Source organism: Petromyzon marinus, chromosome 23 (assembly GCF_048934315.1).
Source record: "Petromyzon marinus isolate PM22_M1 ecotype Great Lakes invasive population chromosome 23, UKy_Petmar_22M1.pri1.0, whole genome shotgun sequence".
In the NCBI taxonomy this organism is placed as follows: Eukaryota; Metazoa; Chordata; class Hyperoartia; order Petromyzontiformes; family Petromyzontidae; genus Petromyzon; species Petromyzon marinus.
Genome location: NC_133689.1, coordinates 12,693,145 through 12,717,882, shown reverse-complemented (window position 1 = coordinate 12,717,882; position 24,738 = coordinate 12,693,145). Strand labels below are relative to the sequence as shown.

General features: G+C 44.1%; 1 protein-coding gene across 2 annotated transcripts; it reads right to left on the bottom strand.

Annotated features, from left to right (window-relative positions):
• Positions 1–79: 79 nt before the first annotated feature.
• On the bottom strand, positions 80–24,439 carry TRAPPC12 (trafficking protein particle complex subunit 12). Of its 2 annotated transcripts, none has more exons than XM_032959690.2 (14): positions 24,286–24,439; positions 16,695–16,864; positions 14,758–15,495; positions 14,200–14,474; positions 12,856–12,972; positions 12,212–12,325; positions 10,941–11,079; positions 10,696–10,808; positions 7,462–7,534; positions 5,537–5,610; positions 4,176–4,274; positions 3,508–3,608; positions 1,622–1,709; positions 80–387 (listed from the first exon to the last, which is right to left on the bottom strand). In XM_032959690.2, exons 2-14 carry the CDS (start codon positions 16,831–16,833, stop codon positions 145–147), a joined length of 2,313 nt encoding a protein of 770 aa, XP_032815581.2. In that variant the 5' UTR covers positions 16,834–16,864; positions 24,286–24,439; the 3' UTR covers positions 80–144. The 2 variants fall into 2 exon arrangements, with proteins under 2 accessions (XP_032815581.2, XP_032815582.2); XM_032959691.2 differs by lacking the exon at positions 24,286–24,439 and adding an exon at positions 18,091–18,609.
• Positions 24,440–24,738: the final 299 nt, after the last annotated feature.

Sequence of the window (24,738 nt, the reverse complement as noted above, 5' to 3'; positions counted from 1 at the left end):
GTGCTCCCCGACGAGTACAAACTCGCACGCTCTCCGGCACGGTGAAGCGCGGTCTAATAACCCCCATGACCCGCACGACGTGGCGAGGCCCTCGACTAGCAGTGGATCGACAAATGTCTGCAGAAGCAGACTTGCACAAAATCATCACAGCATTTTGAGGCACTGCACACCGAAGCTGTCCCCGCTGTGTGGGGCCACAGTCGCGAGCAGGCCTTGCTTTTTGGCCGTGCTGCGTGACGATTCGAGCTCGTACATGGTGGACAGGTTGAAGAGCACGCTCTCGTGGAGGTAGCGCTGAGGCTCCTTCTGAATGAGCTCCTCCAGCTGTCGCAGCGACTCCTTCAGCTTCCCCATGTAGAGCAGGCATACGGCTGCGTTGTTGTTGGCCTGGCACACAGATGGAAAGACCGATGATGCACAATTATGGCGGTGACGGGACCTGGCAATAGCGCGTTCACTGCTTGTTGCAGAAGTAAAAATATTTATCTGTTGGACTGCCTTGGTTATAACTGCGGCTGTATTAACCATAAAATAGGCAAAGTATGCTTTACAGCCAATATAAAAATCCACTGATGTCATTCTAAATAATTTAACTTCAATATTTCTCAATTAGGATTACACATCGCTACAACGCCCCCTAAAGTAACACTCCTGCATACTATGTGTCAGGCTATGTCTAGCCTTGCGCTATAATGGTGCACATATCACATTTACTAAATTATTATTAGTTACACTGAAACAGAAAGCATGAGTAGTTTCAACCATTCTGCACAAATCTTTGAATTGATGGGAAGTTGATCAGCTACGTTTATGTCTTCAGGTTGAGGTTCATATCCAGTCATGAAAGGACATGCTGCTTAAAAGTTTTAAAAAATGAATTAATTATAGACATATTCATTGTAAACTTTCATCTATCCACTGCTAGATGAAGTCCTCCCCACATCATCGCAATCCCTTACAGGCAACTTGCTCCTGCACGTGAGCTGATCCTACCGTCCCACCTCCGTGATGACCGTTATCTCGGGCGTGTTCCCTCCTTTGGCTGCAATGCCAACATCAGTCTCGACCAACAGCTTTCATCCTTTCTGGCAATGTGTCCTGCACAAGCCCACTTAATTTTCTTCAAAATAAATATGTTGCTTCCAATTTGCATTTATTCCCTGATCCACATTATTCTCCGATCCTGTGATTAAATCATATTCTCAAATACAGTGAGTTTTGTGGTCTCAATTACTCATTACTGCACAGAAACCCCGTTACATTACATTTGGTTCTGCACTTAATTTGTCTAAATTCCAGCTCTGAGAGTAAAAAAAACACCGGTTTTACTGCCACGTGGCAAATATTACTCTTTGTAGCTGGGCGGGTGGGAAGGTGATACGCCCTACTGTGTGGACTTGGTCACTTCATATCTGCGATATTCAATTTCCATTGGCCATTCTCTAACATGAATGGTTCCACTGCTCTGTGAGAGATCCGAACGGACAGCTGGTCTCAGGACATGATTCCAATAGTACAATTTGGTGGCTTTGCACCGTAACATTAATGTGGAGAAGGCAAGAATACTTCAAGGTAAATAAAAGTTACCCTAACAATAATGCCAAGGGGTAAGGAAGCTCACCACCGCATTCGTGGGATCCAACTTGGAGACCTCCTGGAAGCAGCGGTAAGCATCTGGGAAATTATTTTCTGCCAGGAGTGCGAATGCTCTGTGGAAAAAAAAATCACAAAAATATTAAAACCAGCCATGTCTGTGATTATTCCAGCAAACATAACATTTTATTTCACGAGCGGGTGTAGTGTACTTATCGCGTTAAACGTTCATATGCATGTGACAATTTGTTTGGCTGTGTTGGGTGGTGGAGGGTTCTAAATTACACAAGTTTGGTCAGATGATTAGGTGGCCCAACCTATAAATCAATGGTGAATCTTAATGTTTTATTATGAAGCTTACTTAGCGATCCATTTCATGCAATAGTCTTACCATTACATTGTTAATAATTGCAAAGAGAAATGTATTATTGCTAAAAATTATAGAACTAATTTGAGCAAACCTCAATAAGTGAGATGAAGGTGGGTGGGAGCGTGTGTGGGTTGGATGGTGGTAGGTGGTTCATCCATGGGAGTCACCCATAGGGGCAAGTGTTGAATATAATTACAATGTGTCCTCTAAACACTAGGCTAATCCAGGGTGCGGTTCCAAAAACACCATTACAGTCATACCTCGGTATACGACCGCTTTGGAATACGTCGAATTTGGTATATGTCGTGTTTTGACGAGAAAAAAATGTCTTGGGATACGACGTCTTGCTTGGGATACGCTGCGCTTGCTAGAACTTGTATGGGTAGGGATGAGTCACCGCGTACCCGTGTAGACCCGGTTCACGACTGAAACAAAGTGCCGCTCCTCAGTCTGCCTGTACAGTAGATCTCGTTCAGTGCACAACCGTTGCCATAACTCTCTGTGAATTTCAGCTTCCTGAAGTTTTCATGGAAGGGGACTCTCCTTCCAAAAAATAACATCTCCTCCTCCTCCCCTTCCTCACCACCATCCTCATAGGCTATTGACTCCTCTCAGCAAGGTAAAGTGTATTCTTAGTTCTTTCGGTAAAGTGAACGTGACTTTACCGAAAGAACTAAGAATATGGATTACTGCAGTCACGAAAGCTTTAAATCAAAATTCAAGGTAAAGTGATGTAAAAAAATTATGCATTTATTTTAATGTATGTATGCATTTTAGTAATAATAAGTAGTGTCTAAATTATTTTATGCAACCCCATTAATGTATAATATGCCATATAAAATATAATTTCTTATACTTATACTTATATTCTTATACTTATGGGAAAAATTCGTTTGGTATTCGTCACTTTCGGAATAAGTCCTCCTACCTTCTGGAACTAATTAACGACGTATTCCGAGGTGCCACTGTATTTACAAGACCACATTTAGAGTGTAATGTTACTCACATAAAAGGTAAAAAAAAACAGTGAATCCATCACAAATCACAAGGGAATTTGGGAATGTGCACTCCAGCGCTGCATCAGTTACTGCGCCGTGCAGTACTACACCGGGACTGCTGTGGCAAATGCCACATACACACCGCGTGGAGACGCAGCAAACCGCGAGGCAGCGTTACTCTGAACACTGTTAAAAAAAAAAATTAGCATTGGAAGTGCAATTTACATTTTCCAAATGTTTTCATTTTGAGGGAGTTTCTCAAAAAATAATGTCATACGAGGGACGCAGTTTATTGTCTACATTGTGTGCACTGTCATGCCCTCTGTGAACGGTGCCCAATTCTGTGGGAGGGACTTATGGAACAGGTTTCAATGGTTTGACAAGTGCTGAAATAAAAAAAAGTGCAGAAAAATGTACAAAAGTCATCTCCAATATTCCAACACGCCTGGAAGATAAAGTTTGCTCAAGTGGGGGCCCTTCCACTAGCAGTGGCGTGAGAGAGCAATTATAGGGCCGCACCTTTTTCCTTTTACAAAAGTAACACACCTGTTCATAAGCACCATGGTCTTATGCTGCACGCCTTCCTTATTCTCGCAAATGGACTCCACTCTCTGAAAGTACTTTTGTGCCGCCGCGAGATCTCCCACCTGAAAGAGCAAACGCCAGGTTTGCGTCAATTACGTGAGTTAAGGGAAAGGGCAAAAGCCCCTGGACCAGTTGATATAACTGTGGACATCGTCAAAGAAGCAGGACCAACTGCTTGAATAAAATAAGCAGACCAGGTAAAAACACAGACCAGGTAAAAACACTGTAAATCTGCAATGCGATAAAAATATATATTTATAGTTTTTTTTAATTTCAGAGTGAACTTGACTTTTAAGGGAATTAATTTAGCATAACCCAAAGGCTGCATCACGATCATTAAAGCAGGGATTAAGGTGATGTGTGAAAAGTTATGCGGAGTTGAATGTTTATTTGCTTTGTTGGTCATTGTGTTTGAATTATTGTACATACTGTTGAATACAACAAAGCAATTAAACACTGCACAGAATTGATGGCAAATACCTTAATCCATACCTAAAAGACTTAAGTTGTTGTAAGCGCAACAGTTAAACACTTAACATTTAAATTTACCGTGCAGTACAGAGATAATATCGATTTTATCTAATTGGCAAAAATTTACAAGAATGTCAATTTCATGAAGACTTCATTACCTGCAGCAGGATCTTTCCAATGTTATTGAGAAGCTGAAGCTCCTGCTCTGGCTGGATGGGGATGATGGCTTCATACGTGTTCACAGCCAAGCAGTAATCCTAAACGCATGTTCAGGTTACAAGGCTATTTTGCTTAACCACGTGTGAACTCAAGGGACTAGGATTAGAGTCTAATTCGCAAGAGCGAGTGACCTGAGTCACCAAAATGACAAAAGCAAAAACAAATAAAATATAGCAACAGCATTGAAGCAAATAGTAATGGGAGCAGAAACGGGTAAACATTTTTTCACAAATGCTAAATGAAACACCTGTAACAAGTCGGCCTTGGCAGATTATTTTGAGACTGATCATAGTACAATTACAATTAAGTTATCCAAACATTAAATATGTATGTTGAACTTCTCTCGCACCATACGTAGCCAACCGTGCTCATATAGGGTAACTATTGCACTAATGTGTAAAAGATGACAAGGATAAAAGAGTTAAATGCATTAACACACACAGTAGGGATTCACCAGGCATCGCAGAAGAGCAGTCTCTCGCCACTGCAAAACTGGGCCGATCCTGTGCAGATTGAAGCCTGATTGGTCAGGATAGCGACTGTGTTGAGATGTCATAATGGTCTTGGATATATTTTATTTAATATTATTTGTTAACATATTTCACCTGGAAATCCATTTGAGAAGGAATCTCTCATTTGCAAGAGTGTCCAGGATGCCATTTCAAACAGAAATAGCGATGCATTGCTTGAATGATACATTTCCTCTTCCCCCATCCCCCACCCTTAATTTGGGGTGGGTCGCATTTGTGCTCTGCCTATTGTGGGGCGGGAGACCATTCCAGGTAGCACAAAAATTACAATTCACCCAGGCAGTTTGCCACCGACAGCACTTTCCTAAAAGTCGAGTGCTGCTGGTGGCTACGCTGCACACGGTCTGTAATGCAGCGCTGTGCAGGCAGCGAGGGTCGGTGGATCAACACGATTTTGTAAAACTCCCTACCCGTGGGCCATCTCCTGGCTTGCCAGGGTACGATGGCAGTAGAGAAAGTGGATTAACTTCTATCCATGCAGGGGGATTGAGTGTTGCACCCCTCGCATGCATGGGTTATCTGCTGGCACCCCGGTTTCCTCCCACAGTAATAAATGCTCATCAATAGAGTTGGTAAAATATCCCAACATAGTACCACGGAGCTTGGGAAATTGTTGTCGTCAGCTCTGGCTGCCTTCCCACTTGTCTGTGGTTTCTGGCACCTCCGTGCGCGTTATAAGCTCACCAGCGTTTGAGGTGTAATTTGCATGAAAGTGGTGATACAGAACTAACACACTGTTACCAGTACAACGCCATGGTGGCAAAGCTCACCTTCATGAGCAGCAGGCAGTTAGCGGTGGAGTAGTGCACGCGAGCCACGCGCGACCGCCACAGCTGCACGGAGGCTAAACAAATGGCAAACAGAACATTGCTCACACCGAGAAGATTTCAATTTTCTTTTACTCAGTCAGTGGTTTCCTGCTCAAATGAGCATGGGGGCAGTGTCCACCTCCCGTTTATTGAGCGAAGCCAGGGTGTGGAAATTCCACATTGCTATGGCAAAGGAGAGTCTCTGTATAGGGCAACCACTGTTGACTTCCCCACAGAGTGGTGCCCACTTTATCGACTCCAGAAGGATGATGGGCTGAGTGAACCCCCCCCCTCACTCATACTCAATAATGATGAGAAGAACAACTCATAGTCACAACAATGGCACCGTCACTATGGAGTGTGGTCTTGTAACTTCTTGACACCCATACTCTTTGGTTCTTTCAGTAAAGTGACGTAGGTATAAAATAAAATAAATCACGACGTTTCGGGCGCAACACAAGCATCCATCATCAGGTGGGAAAGCAGCAGCAGCAGACCACACTTTCCCACCTGATGATGGACGCTTGTGTTGCGCCTGAAATGTCGTGATTTATTTTATACTTACGTCACTTTAGCGAAAGAACCAAAGAGTATGGATTCCTACAGTCACGAAAGCTTCAAATTCTTGACACCTGTATTATGCCAAAAAAGGGTAAAGCCTATTTTTATCATCTTAAAACTGTCAAAAAGGGTATCACAGATATAACTGCTTAACCCGAGCTGTTATTGCTTTGCCGTGTGCATCGTCTTTGTGCTGTTTGCCTTTTGGTGGCCTTTAGTCCAGCCCTGGTAATACAAGGCCATATGTGAGGCTGTCTCGGGCGTAGGCTTCAAGGAAAGTTTTACCAAAAGTACGTGTGCTATATGCAGACATGGTGCCTTGTGATAGGTATCTATTTGGTATTTTAACATCTTGACACCTGTATCATGCTGAAAAGGATACATACTTTTTTAAATTCTTGTTTGATTCCAGCCGACATACGCAAAATCAACATTTTAAAGAATGTGTTGTTTTTCTGAAGATTACAGCAGAACAATACAGGCGGTACGAGTCCACGGGAAGCCTCACAGCAACAAGACGTTGTCTAATGAGGTGAACGCCTATATTTGAGTAAAAACAAATGAATATGTTAATTTACACGTACATGATTGTCAGTCCATTGCTGAATGAGGGCCGTGGGGGTTATGAGACCATACTTCACCACGCTGGTCAGTGCTGGCTAGTGAAGGCTGGGAACAATGTCATGGGGGCACAAGCACAGCACGATTATTGTGTTTTTGCCGCACTACCCTCTGCTGTTCACCACGCAGCCTGTCAGTAGCCTATAACATACGGTGCAAAAGAAGTTAAACATACGTACAGACATACGTAACACCTGGCATGCATAAGGGCTACCCATCCAGCACTTAAAAGCAGGAATGCTGCTTAGCTTCTGAGATCTCATGAGATTGGGGCATATTCAGGATGATGCGGTAGTAGGCAAGACATAAACACACACACGGTCCATATGAAGTGTACTGCCGAAAAACTATAAACTAAACTATTTTTATCATACCAACTAAGGCCCACTTGAGCTATATAGCTCTTTTTCTGAAACGGCCCGGCCACAAATGATAGCTCAACAAAGTGGCTTATCAAATGGAAATGTACAGCGGCCAAATACCCTAAATGTATTTTTCTAAATGTGGAGGGAAAAACTGGAGGATCCAGAGAAAAATCCACAAGACCACAGGGAGAACATGCAAACTCCAAATATACAGGCGTCAATATCAGGATGAAACTCACGACCTCCTGTATACCAGGCGAGGTAGTTAATATCTCGCCACTGTGGTGAGCCATCCCATTGGAGAAGTCACTGGTGATGCAAGGGGTGATTGGTGGCTACCTTGCCGATTTTCTGTGGAGAGGTTGATCATGCTCCCGTCCTCTGCGAGTCCATTCTCTAGGTTGCTTAGAATCTAAATGAGAAATTATAGAACGTACACATAAACACGCATTACAACTGTAATACCGTAAATCTAGACAGACGCTCTCCGGTTTATGGTCTGATTTATGAAGATCCACATTTACGACACAGATACTTGATTTACGACACATTTTACGACTTGACTCTGAATACATTTCAACAGTTAGTGTGGTTTCCGATGTGACTTGGTGTGCAGTTATTAAACCCTGTTAAATTACTGATAAAACACAAGTGAAGTTTAGACTGTTTCTGTTTATGGAAAAGAAGGTCTGATTCACGACAATATGATTGATGACAATAGGATTCATGACAATAGGATTCATGACAGGGTTTCCAGGAATGCATTGTGTCATAAAAGTGGGGACCACCTGTACAGTTATCCCTCATTATACGGCAACTCAATATATGGAATTTCGCTAGAACGTTAACTTACACGTTTTGGAACAAATTCGACAAGCGTTAAGTTGAATTCGCATTTAGGGAATTTTGAATTTCAAAATGAAAAAAAAAATTCGGGGGGGGGGGGGAGGAATCAAACAATGTTCGATCTGCCGTTTGTCCAAGCAAATTTCAAGATATTGTCCCATGCAGTTTGCGTGGCACGCTTTTCAAGCTACTGGTTTCCCGCGCTCTCTGTGTTGCCACCCAAGCTCAGCTCGTTTTGGTTCGGTCCTTTGTGTTTATCTTATATAGCACCTTTACGCAAGGCGCTTTACAAGGGTTACGAGTGCTACAATGAGGGTAGCTAAAAGTGATATGGTGAATAGGGATGTGGTATGGGAGGGAGGTTAGTGGGTACTGTACTGCGCAGGATTAGACCCTTGTTCAACGTTCTTCAACGTTCATAAAGTAAGTCGAGATATCTGGAAACAGGATATGAAGTGCAAGTGTAAAAATAAACTATAAAGCAATTAGCTTGAATGTAAGTACTGTACAGTATTTATATTTCATTACCTATTTTGAGTATTATCACAATTTTATCATTACATTATTAACTTTTCATTAAATATGTACTTAAAAGAAGTTTGCTGCATTCTTAAGTGTGATTTTATTAAGTCTAGGGACCAAATGTTTTCCATAGGAACAAGCCTCCAATAGTCCCTCGGTTAACGTTTTTAATCCGTTCCATGAAAACTATTAACTCAAATAACTGTTAATCTAATATAGGAATGGCATGTTAAAAGCATTCGATTTTTCGAACACGCCCTTATTTGCCTTAAAGTCTTCAAACAATAAACCAAAGGATAGTGGAGCTTTATGTTTTAGGTGTTCGAACATAGCTCTCGGCCTTTTACAAATGGTTAAGCTATCTATAAACTCACCACGCATTGCCTTCTCCCAAATCCATATCTTTAGCAGTCTTTCCATTTATACAATAATTTCCAAACCTTTGAATATCCTGGTCGAGGAATCCTTCACATTGGTAGCTTTAATTGTCTTTATTTATCAAAATTATTAAAATGGTGGATTAGGTCACGGCAAACTCACTCATAAGTGCCCTGGTTTTTACCCCTTTGTCATGCTTAACAAGAATTCCATGCTTTGTTTTCATGCTAATTACTTTCCAACCCCTCTTTTCCCTTTGCAAATTCACTTTAGGGGGCATTGCAGTAACTATTAATTCACTTATAAGTTGAAAATAAGTAAAAATCACTGAGTTTGCAAGAGAGCTGCACTGCCAAAATAGAAAACATCATGTAAATAAAGTCACTCGAGGTCTAAATGCTCATAAATGGCTGTTGCTGATTGCCTGAGGCATGCTCAGCCCACTTACGAGTGCTTGGATTGGCCGAAATTGGAGCCTGCGTGCATAACGTAAACATACCATTAGTTCAAACTTTAACTATAGGAGGCAAAACGTCAACCGAAAAACTGTTAACCGTCGTCACTGTTAACCGAGGAACTTTTTCAGAAGCGACCTGGCCAAAAATAATAGCTCAAAGAAGTGGCTTATTACGTGTAAATGTAAAGCAAACACTCATAAACGCATGTTTATAAATGTAGAGGGAAAAGCCGGAGGACCCGGAGAAAAATCCACGCGCCCACGGAGAGAACATAAAAACTCCAAATGTACAGCAGGCGTCAGGGGTCGGGAACGAATCCACGACATCCTGCATACCAGGCGAGGGAGATAACATCTCGCCACCTCTTGCGAATGTCACGGGGATCTCAAGCGTTCCACTGTAAAGCAGACGGGCGCGTATTTTTTTATTTGTCACGGGTCAATACACCCGGCAGGATTAACCGGAGCGGCCTGCGGGAATCGAACCGAGGAACCTCTGCAAAGAGCGGTGCGGAACGCGCGTTAGTTGTGGGGGGGGGGGGGGGGGCACGTCAGAGCCCCCCATGCGTAAAAGACATCGCAAAGAAGCGGGGGGGGGGGGGTCGTTGGAACGCGGCGAGGTGGCGTTTTATAACCCGAGTGTGGCACGGCGCTCTCCACTGCTGGATAGATGCTGGTGTAATAATCCCGTAGCGCCACTGTTGCGTGCGGCGTACCACACTGCGATTTTAATAAACATAACAGACAGGAAGGGTCAAGCTTAAAGGGCTCGCATAATGCACATGCGTAATGTACGTTGACTCATTAATCCCCCCACTTTGCACAAGAGCGCAGAAGCGTGGTCACCACATCTACGCCTCTATATAAGGAACGAAACAGTTAAGACTTCTCCACAAATCTGGCTGTCGCCTGATGAAGCTAGTTGTAATTACTGGCGAAATGTCGTACTCAGATTGTAAATGTTGTCGCTTGCCGTACTAGTGACGAATTGGCATGTTCTGTTTACGTGACAACCCTTACTAGTTGGCTGTGTCGGGTGGTGGCGGGTTTTAACGACACAACATTTATATATTTACGCGATCTAACCCAAAAAGCCTCTATTACAGAGTAATGTTTGTTGGAAGAGAGTAAAGCTTATTTTCTTAACCAAACTGAAAGTGATGTTTTGTTTGTGCAGTCTTTGGTGAACGGGCTAAAACCATCAACCCACTAAATGTGTGACCCCGGTTTAATCAAAGGTAGTGGTTTAAACCTAGGTTCGAACCCACGGCCTCAGCAGTGCCAGTGCTCTGAGCCACCCAGCGACCCCTCAAGCCACAACAGAGATAATGTGTGATTTCATTTGTATTGAACCTTGGGTAATAACTTGCCTTTCCACAAATGACTCCAACCTGATGCAGACGATCCAGGGTTTCCTGGGGCCGACCGAGATACTGAGGCAGCTCGGCATGAAGGATCCTCAAGGAGAACGGTACCATGGACCCTGCGCGAGGAGGGAGGTTACAGCAACCCACCGCTCCCTAGGGTCCCATACGATACAATACGATCACACGTAATAATAAGTGGCAAGTAATTGGCACTCGGACGTGCTACCGACGCGCACAAGCACACGCACCTCTGCGTGCTGGGTACACATGGGGGTAGTACTCGTAGTACAGGTCAGGGTGGTCCAAGTTGCCGAACGGCTCAAGCTCCGCGTCACAGCCGCCGAAGAGCCGCAGTTTCACCAGGAGGGCGAGACGCACGAACCAGAGCTGTCAACGCACACAGACACCAATTTGCCAATCAATGTAGATACTGATGCGGCAGCTCCGATTGCGAAGTGCAAGAACAATGTCTTTCTTAGTTTCTGATTAAGTTTTCCACACGTTAAAATTCTGATGCAAATTTGGCCAAATTCTCAGTTATTTATAGTTATTATAATTCTTGTTTACCCAGGAAAGCCTCAGATTAATGGATAGATACTTTGCCTTGTTTCTGATACATCACTTGTTACACGCCTTTGATATAATATAGCAACAGATACAGCATTAAACACTGTAAAGAGGCTGCACTTTGGTCTTGGTGGTGACAACCGGGGTTTTTTTTTCGAAGACAGATTTGCCAAGGCCCCCACAGCTTAATTATCCCTTAATTTTGATGTCGGGTGATGCAGGTGGTAGTGCAGGTGGTGGTGCAGGTGGTGGTGCAGGTGATGAAGAGTGAAGGTAATGAGTGGTGAGGTGGTGCAGGTAATGAGCAGTGCAGGTTATAAGGGGGGCAGGTGATGGGCAGTGCAGGTGATGGGCAGTGCAGGTGATGGGCGGTGCTGGTAATAAGTCGTGCAAGTAATGAGTGGTGCAGGTGATGAGTGATGCAGGTGACAGTTGATGCAGGTGACGGGTGGTACAGGCGGTGAGTGGAGAGGTGGTGCAGATAATGAGTGATGCAGGTGATGGGTGGTGCAGGTGAAGGTTTGTGCAGGTGAGGGGTGGTGCAGGTGATGAGTGGTGCAGGTGATGAGTGGTGCAGGTGAAGGTTCGTGCAGGTGAAGGGTGATGCAGGTGAAGGGTGATGCAGGTGATGGGTGGTGCAGGTGAAGGTTCGTGCAGGTGAGGGGTGATGCAGGTGAGGGGTGGTGCAAGTGATGGGTGGTGCAGGTGATGAGTGGTGCAGGTGAAGGGTGGTGCAGATGAAGGTTCATGCAGGTTGGCGGTGATGCAGGTGTTGGGTGGTGCAGGTGAAGGTTCGTGCAAGTGAGGGGTGGTGCAGGTGATGGGTGGTGCAGGTGAAGGTTCGTGCAAGTGAGGGGTGGTGCAGGTGATGGGTGGTGCAGGTGATGGGTGATGCAGGTGTTGGGTGGTGCAGGTGATGAGTGGTGCAGGTGAAGGGTGGGGCAGGTCCCACCTGGATGGAGTCGGTGGTATGGCTGCTCGGCTGGCCACACTTGCCGTGGCCCTGCCCATGGGCGGTGAGCAGCCTGCCCGTGAGCTCCACCGCCGCACGCCAGTTCCACGAATTCTGAGAATCATTGACGTGTATTTCTCATCAAGCCCAATCCTTACATTCCCTAAAGCGTCTTCACAACAGCAAAACTTAGGTTTCGCATCGTTTGGAAGTTTATCAACAATGCTAAGAGCACCGTGCGTTAAGCTAAGGTGCATTGACACTTGGGCGTATGTCCAGAAACGAGGATGGTAATGAAGCAAATGCAAAAGAAAACGAAAAGGGAGTCAAGAATCATGGAGAGATGCATGCTGGAATTACACTCAAAGAAAGGAAGACGAAGATATAAATCAGAGAAACAATGCAAATTAGAGAAGTCACATTGACTTAATAACCCGAAGTGGGCATGGGTAGGACACACTGCAGGGGATTGATCATGGCTATTGATGATGGTATAATTTAACAATCAAAACAAGATATTGCACGTACGGAATGACAAGTAACAACTGCACAAGAGAGACAAACCATTGATAATAAAAATGGCTAAGAACTTAAGTCATACATAACGTACTTCTTACATGAGCCGAATATGGCTTCTTACTTACAATCAGCTGCTTGAGTCCAGCCAAAGACGGCTCCACAGAGTCCACCGTGAGCACTTTCCTCTTGGCTGCCTCCTGCTCCCCCACGCACTTGTGGAGCAGGTCTTTCACAGGGTCCTCCTGCAATGGCCATGCACGTGAGAGCAGGGCCATAGTCATTTAAGATCGTGGAACCTCCTAAAGAAAAGAAAGCTGTCTCTGGTGTGGATTAATCAGTTTCAAAGGCAATGCATATATTATCAGAGTATGTTTTTTTGTTTGCATTCTGACCACAAGTATTGTGGTTAATGCAGACATGAGCCCTTGTAAAAGGTTTCAGTTTGGTTTTTTAACATCTCAACAACTGTTTTGTTGCCAGAAAAAAGGGGAAAACCTATTCTCAGTCATTTAAAATGTTTAGAATAATTTAACACATGATATGAGCATTATTAAAATAGCGCGAGGCTATCATGAAGGTGGCATGTTTCACAGACGATTTTAGTTTGCCAATAGGGGCAATGTCACAATGTGGTTTTCCCAATTAAGTCATTTGCGAGTGTTTTTTGGAATGGCAAATTTGGAGTGCGACGCAAGCACACACCGCCCACTCTTTGAAAGAATAGCATCACAAAACTGTTAACATCCACTAGGGATAACACAGCATGCACGCATGGTTAATAATCCGCAGTATTAACCAGGGCAGCTGCCCTGCTCAAATAGTAAACATCGGTAATAAGCGGTAGACTGGGCCACCGCCTAGCTATGTCACTATATAAAAAACTTACTTAAGGTACAGGAAGACGGAGTCATTGAAAAATAGACTTTCTTGCACATATTTTAAATTATTTGCAATGGTTTTATAGTTGGTCTCAAATATAAGTTATTTCTTTTCACATTTTTCCAATTTTTATCACAATTATACAAGCAGCGTCCCATCATGAGATGTCTAATCCATTCGGATCTCTTGCAGAGCAGTGTAACCCTCAGTGTTAGAGAATGGCCCATAGAAGTGGATATCACAGAGCTACCTGAGATCCCATCCAGTGACCTGTTTAATGGGTGGTATTGTTCCACCCACTCTGCTACAAAGAGTAATTTTCATAGCATGAATCAAAGCAATGTTTATAATTCGCAGAGTTGGAATTTAGCCAAAACCCAGAACCAAATTTAATGTAATTTTTTTGTGTGCAGTCATTGGCAACCGAGCTATGGCCATCAACCCACTACATTTGAGATCCTGGTTTAATCACAGGCAGTTGAATTCAGGATTGGAACCCAGGATCTCACCAGAGCCAGCTCAACACCCTGACCACTGAGCCACCCCAGCCCTTGACAGAGTGGGCTTGCCCAGCGTGTTATCACTCTGACCTGTGGCGCGTCTGCTTTGAGCCCCGGCATGGTGAGGCGCTCTCGTTCAACAAACATGTTCCCGTACTGTTGGGTGGCCACTGCAATCAGTGTGCGGCGCGTCTCCTCCGAGGGAAGCCATGCGTCGTGCCTCCGGTCCGACTCGCTCACGCTCAGGGCCGACACAAACGCGTCCTCTCCTGCAGCGAACACCGAGAACGGCTGCGGAGACTCCAAGCCACCTGCTGCTTGTGAAGGGGGTGCTTCGGTTGATGTGTGACTTGAAACTTCGCTTTCTTGAGAAATGCACATGAAACAGACACATATAAATGTGCAAATTAGAAAAACTCAACTCATTCGTAAAAAATACTGTGGCCTTACAAGGAAAAAAAATCAGATAGGCGACACTTGGGAGCAATGGGCCATTATCATAGCATAGGGCCATTCTACACACAGTGTGTGGGGATGTCACGTGACATGCACGGCATGATGGGGTGATTGAACTTACATTTGCCATCTAGAAATAAGCTTTTGCAAGTTTCATTGACAAAAAAAACCTGACATCGCAAATACACGTACCAGCAAACGGCTTCTGGCTCTCAGACGGAGACAAAGAGAGGGACGTCAAGCCCGAAGGTGGTGCCTGAGAATCAACGTTCGGGTTGTTCGAAGTGATGACCGACGCAGACGTAAAGGAATCGAAAAACTCTGCCCCGGTAGTAGAGGGTTCCTCTGCAAAGAATTTGCTGAGACTCGGACTCGGATGAATGACATCTGCACCAGCTGCTTTAGGATTGCTTGGCTCGACACAGGCCGTGAAGCTGGCCGACTTAACCATCTGGCTCTGGAAACCGTCCTCCTTCACGGCTTGCTGCTCTCGTGCGTGCACCTTGGTTGCCGGCGCCTTGCTGAATATGGTGCACACAGGCAGAGAGTCCTCCTCCTCGGGGCTCAACTGGTCCAGCGCTGCCACTGTAGCGGCGCTTTGCGGCGATTGCGCAATGTCCGCTTCTCCGATTTCGACGTCGTTGTTCGTGCCCTCGATAGAGTCGATCGGGGTGCGTGGTGGCGACGTCCCTGTTGCTGCGTGCATCTCGGAGGCGACGCATGCCAGCTCGACCACCGTGTCCCCTTTGGGGTCCGGTTGGAAGCCCACTCGAAGCTCCGTCTCTGCGCCGTTTTCTAGTTTGTCGCTAGTCTGCAAAGTGGCACTCTCGGCTGTGCCGTCATCCTCACTGTTACTGGGGGAGTCGGAGATGAGAACACTCTCCATCATCGTGTCACCGAGGAGAGCGCTCATCTCAGCCACGTCCTCATCTACACACAAAAAGAACACGAGCATTAGCAGAATTAGACAATTTCATCAATTCGGATTTAAATTGTCAATATATTTGTCCGAGCGTTTAAAAGTGTGTACTTACAGTGTGTCGTGATGTTTCTAAATTTCAACGCAGTGCAAGCTAGCTTTGTTACAGGTGCTCTATGAAGTTGCACACATTTTTATTTGTCATAAAGCTGATATTTAGTTTTCTTGGTCTTTTTCCCCAATATTAACTACATTTTACTAGCTTTGCATGACATGTAATAAATAAACCATTTGGATCTCTCGCAGAGCGATGCAACCTTTCATATTACAGAACAGCCCACACAATGGGAAATTTCGGAACTATTTTTGAGACCACTTCAAGTGATTTCTAATACACACAATAGGGGACAGAATTTCCCTCCGGCCTTACCCCAGAAATAAATGTTCATCACATTCCAGTCAGAGCGGGAATATAGACAAATTAAATAGAAATAAAACAAATTTTAGTTTTTATTTCTGCAGTGATTCGTGACTAGGCTGAAATCATTGCACTGCACTTGAAAACCAGGGTCATCACAGGCGGCTGCCTGGGTTCTAACCCAATATATCAGAAGTGTCAACTCGGCACTCTGACCTCTGAGCAAACCAGTCGCCTTCCTCAATAGTTAAAATGCAAAGCTTTGTCAGCAAGGTGTGCAATTTACAATCTACCTCCTCCTCTAAACTCTTTGGTTCTTTCGGTAAAGTCATCACGTAGGTATAAACTAAAATAAATCACCACGACGTTTCGATCGCAACACAAGCGGTCGTCCTCAGGCGGAAAAAATATAATCCAGCAGTGGAACTGCTGAACTAGCGAGAGAGCAGCTACAACAACAAGATGTTTATATGTGGCGATGGGCAAGCAAGCGGGGTCTGAGCTGGAAAGGAATTCCATCGCCACATATATAACATCTTGTTGTAGCTGCTCTCTCGCTCATTCAGCAGTTCCACTGTTGGATTCTATTTTTTCCCACCTGAGGACGACCGCTTGTGTTGCGATCGAAACGTCGTGGTGATTTATTTTAGTTTATACCTACGTGATGACTTTACCGAAAGAACCAAAGAGTATGGATTCCTGCAGTCACGAAAGCTTCAAATCAACACCTCCTCTAACATTCACCTGTATCGGCCATAGTTTCAGGGTCTTTTTGCTTAAAATGCTACATACCATCATTCTCCTCTGGCCCCAGGTCAATGGTGTCTGTTGCTGGAGGAAGACTTTCCCCATCCTGCCCAGACTCCTCTTTTCCTGTATCCTGATTTGAAGCCATCATCGCATCTTCCTTTTTATGCTCAAGGTCGTCCATTGTGTGCTTCCACCTAGATTGTGAAGGTGACCTGTTTGAAGACAGAACCACAAAGCATCGTTATAAACCCTGTGGCATACGCTCACTGCCGAAACTGGAATAAGCACGTGCGAGCCCGGATCATGCTCGGATGAGTGTCCACCATGCACAAAGCATTTGTCAGAGGGCTGCAGGGTCAGGTGGTGGTTATTTGGGAGGCAGCAGAGGGCAGTGCAGAAATATCCAATATTCACCTTCAGATGTCAAGCAGGGCTAGAACTTCCAGCCTCTAGGACTGTGACTCAATTGCATCTGAAATGAGCATGGTGCGGGCCCCGACAAAGCGGTGTTATTTTTTGTATTGTTAGATATTATTTCTATTTATGAAGACCATATGGTAAACCGCTGAAGTGGTTTACGCTCCTTCAACTTAGGAATTGCAAAACACGAACTCGCTCTCCTGAAGTACTCCTGTGGCTGAGCAGTCCTGGTAATAGACTTTAGAGCTGCTGAACATATTGCCATGTGTAAGAATAAAATTAATTATTTTAATATTACGCTTGTTTACCCAGGAAGCCTCATTCAGTCTCGTGACTTTTTTTAAGAGGGTCTTGGGTCTTGTAAAGTTTTCGCAGTCTGGAGGCGATGCTTGCGGCGTATATTCCAACAGATTAATTTGCGGTGTCATTATTACATTTTGGCAAAATTTGGGCCATTCTGTCGGCAAACAATGGCCTCCTCTTAGAACTATTTTTTTATTTTATGTTAAGGCCCACTGAGCTATATAGAAGCGACCTGACCACAAATAATAGCTCAAATAAGTGGCTATTACGTGGAAATGTAAAGCAAACACTCAGAAACGCATGTTTATAAATGTTTGGAGGGAAAAACCAGAGGACCCGGAGAAAAATCCACGCGACCATGGGGAGAACACGAAAACTCGAAATATACAGCAGCAGGCATCAGGGGTCGGGAACGAATCCACGACCTCCTGCATAGCGGGCGAGGGACTTAACATCTCCAGCCACCGCTTGCGAATGTCACGAAAATCTCGAGCGTTCCACTGTAAAGCAGACGGGCGCGTCGTTTATTTTTATTTTGTCACGGGTCAATAGACCCGGCAGGATTAACCGGAGCGGCCTGCGGGTATCGAACCGAGGAACCTCTGCAAAGAGCGGCGCGGAACGCGCGTTAGTTGTGGGGGGGGGGCCACGTCAGAGCCCCCCATGCGTGAAAGACATCGCAACGAAGCGGGGGGGGGGGGGGTCGTTGTGTAACCCGAGTGCGGCACGGCGCTCTCCACTGCTGGATAGGTGCCGGTGTAGTAATCCCGTGGCGCCACTGTTGCGTGCGGCGTAGCACGCTGCGACGACGACGTCTGTGAACTGTGGTAAACTATTGTGATGTTGTGAACTGTGGTAAACTATTGTGATGTTGCAAACTGTGGTAAACTATTGTGATGTTGCGAACTGTGGTAAACAATTGTGATGTTGTGAACTGTGGTAAACTATTGTGATGTTGTTAACTGTGGTAAACTATTGTGATGTTGCAAACTGTGGTAAACTATTGTGATGTTGCGAACTGTGGTAAACTATTGTGATGTTGTGAATTGTGGTAAACTATTGTGATGTTGTTAACTGTGGTAAACAATTGTGATGTTGTGAACTGTGGTAAACTATTGTGATGTTGTGAATTGTGGTAAACTATTGTGATGTTGTGAACTGTGGTAAACTATTGTGATGTTGTGAATTGTGGTAAACAATTGTGATGTTGTGAACTGTGGTAAACTATTGTGATGTTGTGGCACTGTGGTAAACAATTGTGATGTTGTGAACTGTGGTAAACTATTGTGATGTTGTGGCACTGTGGTAAACTATTGTGATGTTGTGGCACTGTGGTAAACTATTGTGATGTTGTGGCACTGTGGTAAACTATTGTGATGTTGTGAACTGTGGTAAACAATTGTGATGTTGTGAACTGTGGTAAACAATTGTGATGTTGTGAACTGTGGTAAACTATTGTGATGTTGTGAACTGTAGTAAACTATTGTGATGTTGTGAACTGTGGTAAACTATTGTGATGTTGTGGCACTGTGGTAAACTATTGTGATGTTGTGAACTGTAGTAAACTATTGTGATGTTGCAAACTGTGGTAAACTATTGTGATGTTGCGAACTGTGGTAAACAATTGTGATGTTGTGAACTGTGGTAAACTATTGTGATGTTGTTAACTGTGGTAAACAATTGTGATGTTGTGAACTGTGGTAAACTATTGTGATGTTGTGAACTGTGGTAAACTATTGTGATGTTGTGAACTGCGGTAAACTATTGTGATGTTGTGGCACTGTGGTAAACTATTGTGATGTTGTGGCACTGTGGTAAACTATTGTGATGTTGTGGCACTGTGGTAAACTATTGTGATGTTGTGAACTGTGGTAAACTATTGTGATGTTGTGAACTGTGGTAAACTATTGTGATGTTGTGGCACTGTGGTAAACTATTGTGATGTTGTTAACTGTGCTAAACAATTGTGATGTTGTGAATTGTGGTAAACTATTGTGATGTTGTGAACTGTGGTAAACTATTGTGATGTTGTGAACTGTGGTAAACTATTGTGATGTTGTGAAGTGTGGTAAACTATTGTGATGTTGTTAACTGTGGTAAACAATTGTGATGTTGTGAACTGTGGTAAACAATTGTGATGTTGTGAACTGTGGTAAACTATTGTGATGTTGTGGCACTGTGGTAAACTATTGTGATGTTGTGAACTGTGGTAAACTATTGTGATGTGAATTGTGGTAAACTATTGTGATGTTGTGAACTGTGGTAAACAATTGTGATGTTGTGAACTGTGGTAAACTATTGTGATGTTGTGAACTGTGGTAAACTATTGTGGTGTTGTGAATTGTGGTAAACTATTGTGATGTTGTGAACTGTGGTAAACTATTGTGATGTTGTTAACTGTGGTAAACAATTGTGATGTTGTGAACTGTGGTAAACTATTGTGATGTTGTGAACTGTGGTAAACTATTGTGATGTTGTGAACTGTGGTAAACTATTGTGATGTTGTGAACTGTGGTAAACTATTGTGATGTGAATTGTGGTAAACTATTGTGATGTTGTGAACTGTGGTAAACAATTGTGATGTTGTGAACTGTGGTAAACTATTGTGATGTTGTGAACTGTGGTAAACTATTGTGGTGTTGTGAATTGTGGTAAACTATTGTGATGTTGTGAACTGTGGTAAACTATTGTGATGTTGTTAACTGTGGTAAACAATTGTGATGTTGTGAACTGTGGTAAACTATTGTGATGTTGTGAACTGTGGTAAACTATTGTGATGTTGTGAACTGTGGTAAACAATTGTGATGTTGTGAACTGTGGTAAACTATTGTGATGTTGTGAACTGTGGTAAACTATTGTGATGTTGTGAACTGTGGTAAACTATTGTGATGTTGTGAACTGTGGTAAACTATTGTGATGTTGTGAACTGTGGTAAACTATTGTGATGTTGTGAACTGTGGTAAACTATTGTGATGTTGTGGCACTGTGGTAAACTATTGTGATGTTGTGAACTGTGGTAAACTATTGTGATGTTGTGGCACTGTGGTAAACTATTGTGATGTTGTGGCACTGTGGTAAACTATTGTGATGTTGCAAACTGTGGTAAACTATTGTGATGTTGCGAACTGTGGTAAACTATTGTGATCTTGTGAACTGTGGTAAACTATTGTGATGTTGTGGCACTGTGGTAAACTATTGTGATGTTGTGAACTGTGGTAAACTATTGTGATGTTGTGAATTGTGGTAAACTATTGTGATCTTGTGAACTGTGGTAAACTATTGTGATCTTGTGGCACTGTGGTAAACTATTGTGATGTTGTGGCACTGTGGTAAACTATTGTGATGTTGTGGCACTGTGGTAAACTATTGTGATGTTGTGAACTGTGGTAAACAATTGTGATGTTGTGAACTGTGGTAAACAATTGTGATGTTGTGAACTGTGGTAAACAATTGTGATGTTGTGAACTGTGGTAAACAATTGTGATGTTGTGAACTGTGGTAAACTATTGTGATGTTGTGGCACTGTGGTAAACGATTGTGATGTTGTGAACTGTGGTAAACTATTGTGATGTTGTCAACTGTGGTAAACTATTGTGATGTTGTGAACTGTGGTAAACTATTGTGATGTTGTGAACTGTGGTAAACTATTGTGATGTTGTGAACTGTGGTAAACTATTGTGATGTTGTGAACTGTGGTAAAATATTGTGATGTTGTGAACTGTGGTAAACTATTGTGATGTTGTGAACTGCGGTAAACTATTGTGATGTTGCAAACTGTGGTAAACTATTGTGATGTTGTGAACTGTGGTAAACTATTGTGATGTTGCAAACTGTGGTAAACTATTGTGATGTTGTGAACTGTGGTAAACTATTGTGATGTTGTGAACTGTGGTAAACTATTGTGATGTTGTGAACTGTGGTAAACTATTGTGATGTTGTGGCACTGTGGTAAACTATTGTGATGTTGTGAACTGTGGTAAACTATTGTGATGTTGTGGCACTGTGGTAAACTATTGTGATGTTGTGGCACTGTGGTAAACTATTGTGATGTTGCAAACTGTGGTAAACTATTGTGATGTTGCGAACTGTGGTAAACTATTGTGATCTTGTGAACTGTGGTAAACTATTGTGATGTTGTGGCACTGTGGTAAACTATTGTGATGTTGTGAACTGTGGTAAACTATTGTGATGTTGTGAATTGTGGTAAACTATTGTGATCTTGTGAACTGTGGTAAACTATTGTGATCTTGTGGCACTGTGGTAAACTATTGTGATGTTGTGGCACTGTGGTAAACTATTGTGATGTTGTGGCACTGTGGTAAACTATTGTGATGTTGTGAACTGTGGTAAACAATTGTGATGTTGTGAACTGTGGTAAACAATTGTGATGTTGTGAACTGTGGTAAACAATTGTGATGTTGTGAACTGTGGTAAACTATTGTGATGTTGTGGCACTGTGGTAAACGATTGTGATGTTGTGAACTGTGGTAAACTATTGTGATGTTGTCAACTGTGGTAAACTATTGTGATGTTGTGAACTGTGGTAAACTATTGTGATGTTGTGAACTGTGGTAAACTATTGTGATGTTGTGAACTGTGGTAAACTATTGTGATGTTGTGAACTGTGGTAAAATATTGTGATGTTGTGAACTGTGGTAAACTATTGTGATGTTGTGAACTGCGGTAAACTATTGTGATGTTGCAAACTGTGGTAAACTATTGTGATGTTGTGAACTGTGGTAAACTATTGTGATGTTGCAAACTGTGGTAAACTATTGTGATGTTGTGAACTGTGGTGAACAATTGTGATGTTGTGAACTGTGGTAAACAATTGTGATGTTGTGAACTGTGGTAAACTATTGTGATGTTGTGGCACTGTGGTAAACTATTGTGATGTTGTGAACTGTGGTAAACTATTGTGATGTTGTCAACTGTGGTAAACTATTGTGATGTTGTGAACTGTGGTAAACTATTGTGATGTTGTGAACTGTGGTAAACTATTGTGATGTTGTGGCACTGTGGTAAACAATTGTGATGTTGTGGCACTGTGGTAAACTATTGTGATGTTGTGGCACTGTGGTAAACTATTGTGATGTTGTGAACTGTGGTAAACAATTGTGATGTTGTGAACTGTGGTAAACTATTGTGATGTTGTGGCACTGTGGTAAACTATTGTGATGTTGTGAACTGTGGTAAACAATTGTGATGTTGTGAACTGTGGTAAACTATTGTGGTGTTGTGAACTGTGGTAAACAATTGTGATGTTGTGAACTGTGGTAAACTATTGTGATGTTGTGGCACTGTGGTAAACTATTGTGATGTTGTGAACTGTGGTAAACAATTGTGATGTTGTGGCACTGTGGTAAACTATTGTGATGTTGTGAACTGTGGTAAACTATTGTGATGTTGTGAACTGTGGTAAACTATTGTGATGTTGTGGCACTGTGGTAAACTATTGTGATGTTGTGAACTGTGGTAAACTATTGTGATGTTGTGAACTGTGGTAAACTATTGTGATGTTGGGGCACTGTGGTAAACTATTGTGATGTTGTGAACTGTGGTAAACTTTTGTGATGTTGTGAACTGTGGTAAACAATTGTGATGTTGTGGCACTGTGGTAAAGTATTGTGATGTTGTGAACTGTGGTAAACAATTGTGATGTTGTGAACTGTGGTAAACTATTGTGATGTTGTGAACTGTGGTAAACAATTGTGATGTTGTGAACTGTGGTAAACTATTGTGATGTTGTGAATTGTGGTAAACTATTGTGATGTTGTGAATTGTGGTAAACTATTGTGATGTTGTGAATTGTGGTAAACAATTGTGATGTTGTGAATTGTGGTAAACAATTGTGATGTTGTGAATTGTGGTAAACTATTGTGATGTTGTGGCACTGCGCTCCTGGCCCAGCTTCCGCTTCCGCATCCACGACTCGTGGTCACGTGGCCTAGAGGGGGACGCGGTGCCAGGTTGGAGGTTTTTTTTACCTTCCTGGAATCCGATGAGCTGTGAAGCTCTTTGTTGCTCAGATGTCCAGTTATTATCGGGGCGGGTCAGCGAATTACATCGAACAGACGTTACTAAAAAAAACTACATGAGGGCAAGATGGAGACACGAGAAACAAGTCGCTATAAATTGCACAGCTGTCAAACCCGTACGGGTTACACCCTCCAATTATCGGGTCCATGCGGGCACATTTTTCGTGTGTCTCTCTGTGTTTGTGTCTCTCGCTTGCGATGGGACTTTGTAGGATGGACGTTGCGATGTTGCAGGGCACATTTTTCGTGTGTCTCTCTGTGTTTGTGTCTCTCGCTTGCGATGGGACTTTGTAGGATGGACGTTGCGATGTTGCAGGGCACAATTTTCGTGTGTCTCTCTGTGTTTGTGTCTCTCGCTTGCGATGGGACTTTGTAGGATGGACGTTGAGATGTTGCAGGGCACATTTTTCGTGTGTCTCTCTGTTTGTGTCGGGCTCGCTAGAACCAATGCTGATGAAACTGCCAAATGATTCAAGGCCAGGACCCTCCCTGTGTGAGACATGGGGTCCTAGCTTGACACAACCTACAGTATACAACACGGAGAGAATCAGCGTCGTGTTGCCCATTCGGTACGCGTTGTCTTTTATCGACGTGGCGCTGGCGTTTCCCCTGCACGGTATCCACGCTGCCAGCCTGCACTTGCCCACCCCGCACGTGTTGAGAGCCGCTCTACTTCACCATTCCGATTTTCAGGGTGGAGCGGTGGCGCAACGGTTAGCGCACTTTTGCATCCTGAAATTGGATTTCCAGCCACGGCTCACATCATTGGCGCGCGATATATAAAAAAACACTATTCTGGGTACGCCACCCACCCAACACACATCGTCATCAAGCCGCAATGTACAGCATGCTGGAGTGTGATGAAGCCTCACCCAGCAGTGGATAGAGCAGGGGCCGGGCTGTGTCGGAATGATGAACGCGGGGGAGGTGATGTCAGCGCGGCGCCCTCTGCTGTAGAGGCGCGTCCCGGGCAATCTCAGACCAAACCCTCTTCCTGCCCCTCCTCCTCCACCCGCTCCACCCGCTCCTCCCGCTCCTCCCCCTCCTCCTCCGGCTCCTCCCACCGCTCCTCCCCCTCCTCCCCCCGCTCCTCCTCCCCCCGCTCCTCCTCCCCCCGCTCCTCCTCCCCCCGCTCCTCCTCCCCCCGCTCCTCCTCCCCCCGCTCCTCCTCCCCCCGCTCCTCCTCCCCCCGCTCCTCCTCCCCCCGCTCCTCCTCCCCCCGCTCCTCCTCCTCCCGCTCCTCCTCCTCCCGCTCCTCCCCCTCCTTCTTACGGCTCCTCCCCCCGCTCCTCCCCCCGCTCCTCCCCCCACTCCTCCTCCCGCTC

Excerpts from the sequence above, each read along its gene's own strand:
- TRAPPC12 (XM_032959690.2), bottom strand. The coding sequence starts at position 16,833 with ATGGACGACCTTGAGCATAAAAAGGAAGATGCGATGATGGCTTCAAAT. Across the intron at positions 14,475-14,757 it reads GAGCCAGAAGCCGTTTGCTG|AAAGCGAAGTTTCAAGTCAC; the intron begins GTACGTGTATTT and ends GCATTTCTCAAG. Across the intron at positions 4,275-5,536 it reads ACTGCCTGCTGCTCATGAAG|GATTACTGCTTGGCTGTGAA; the intron begins GTGAGCTTTGCC and ends ACATGCGTTTAG.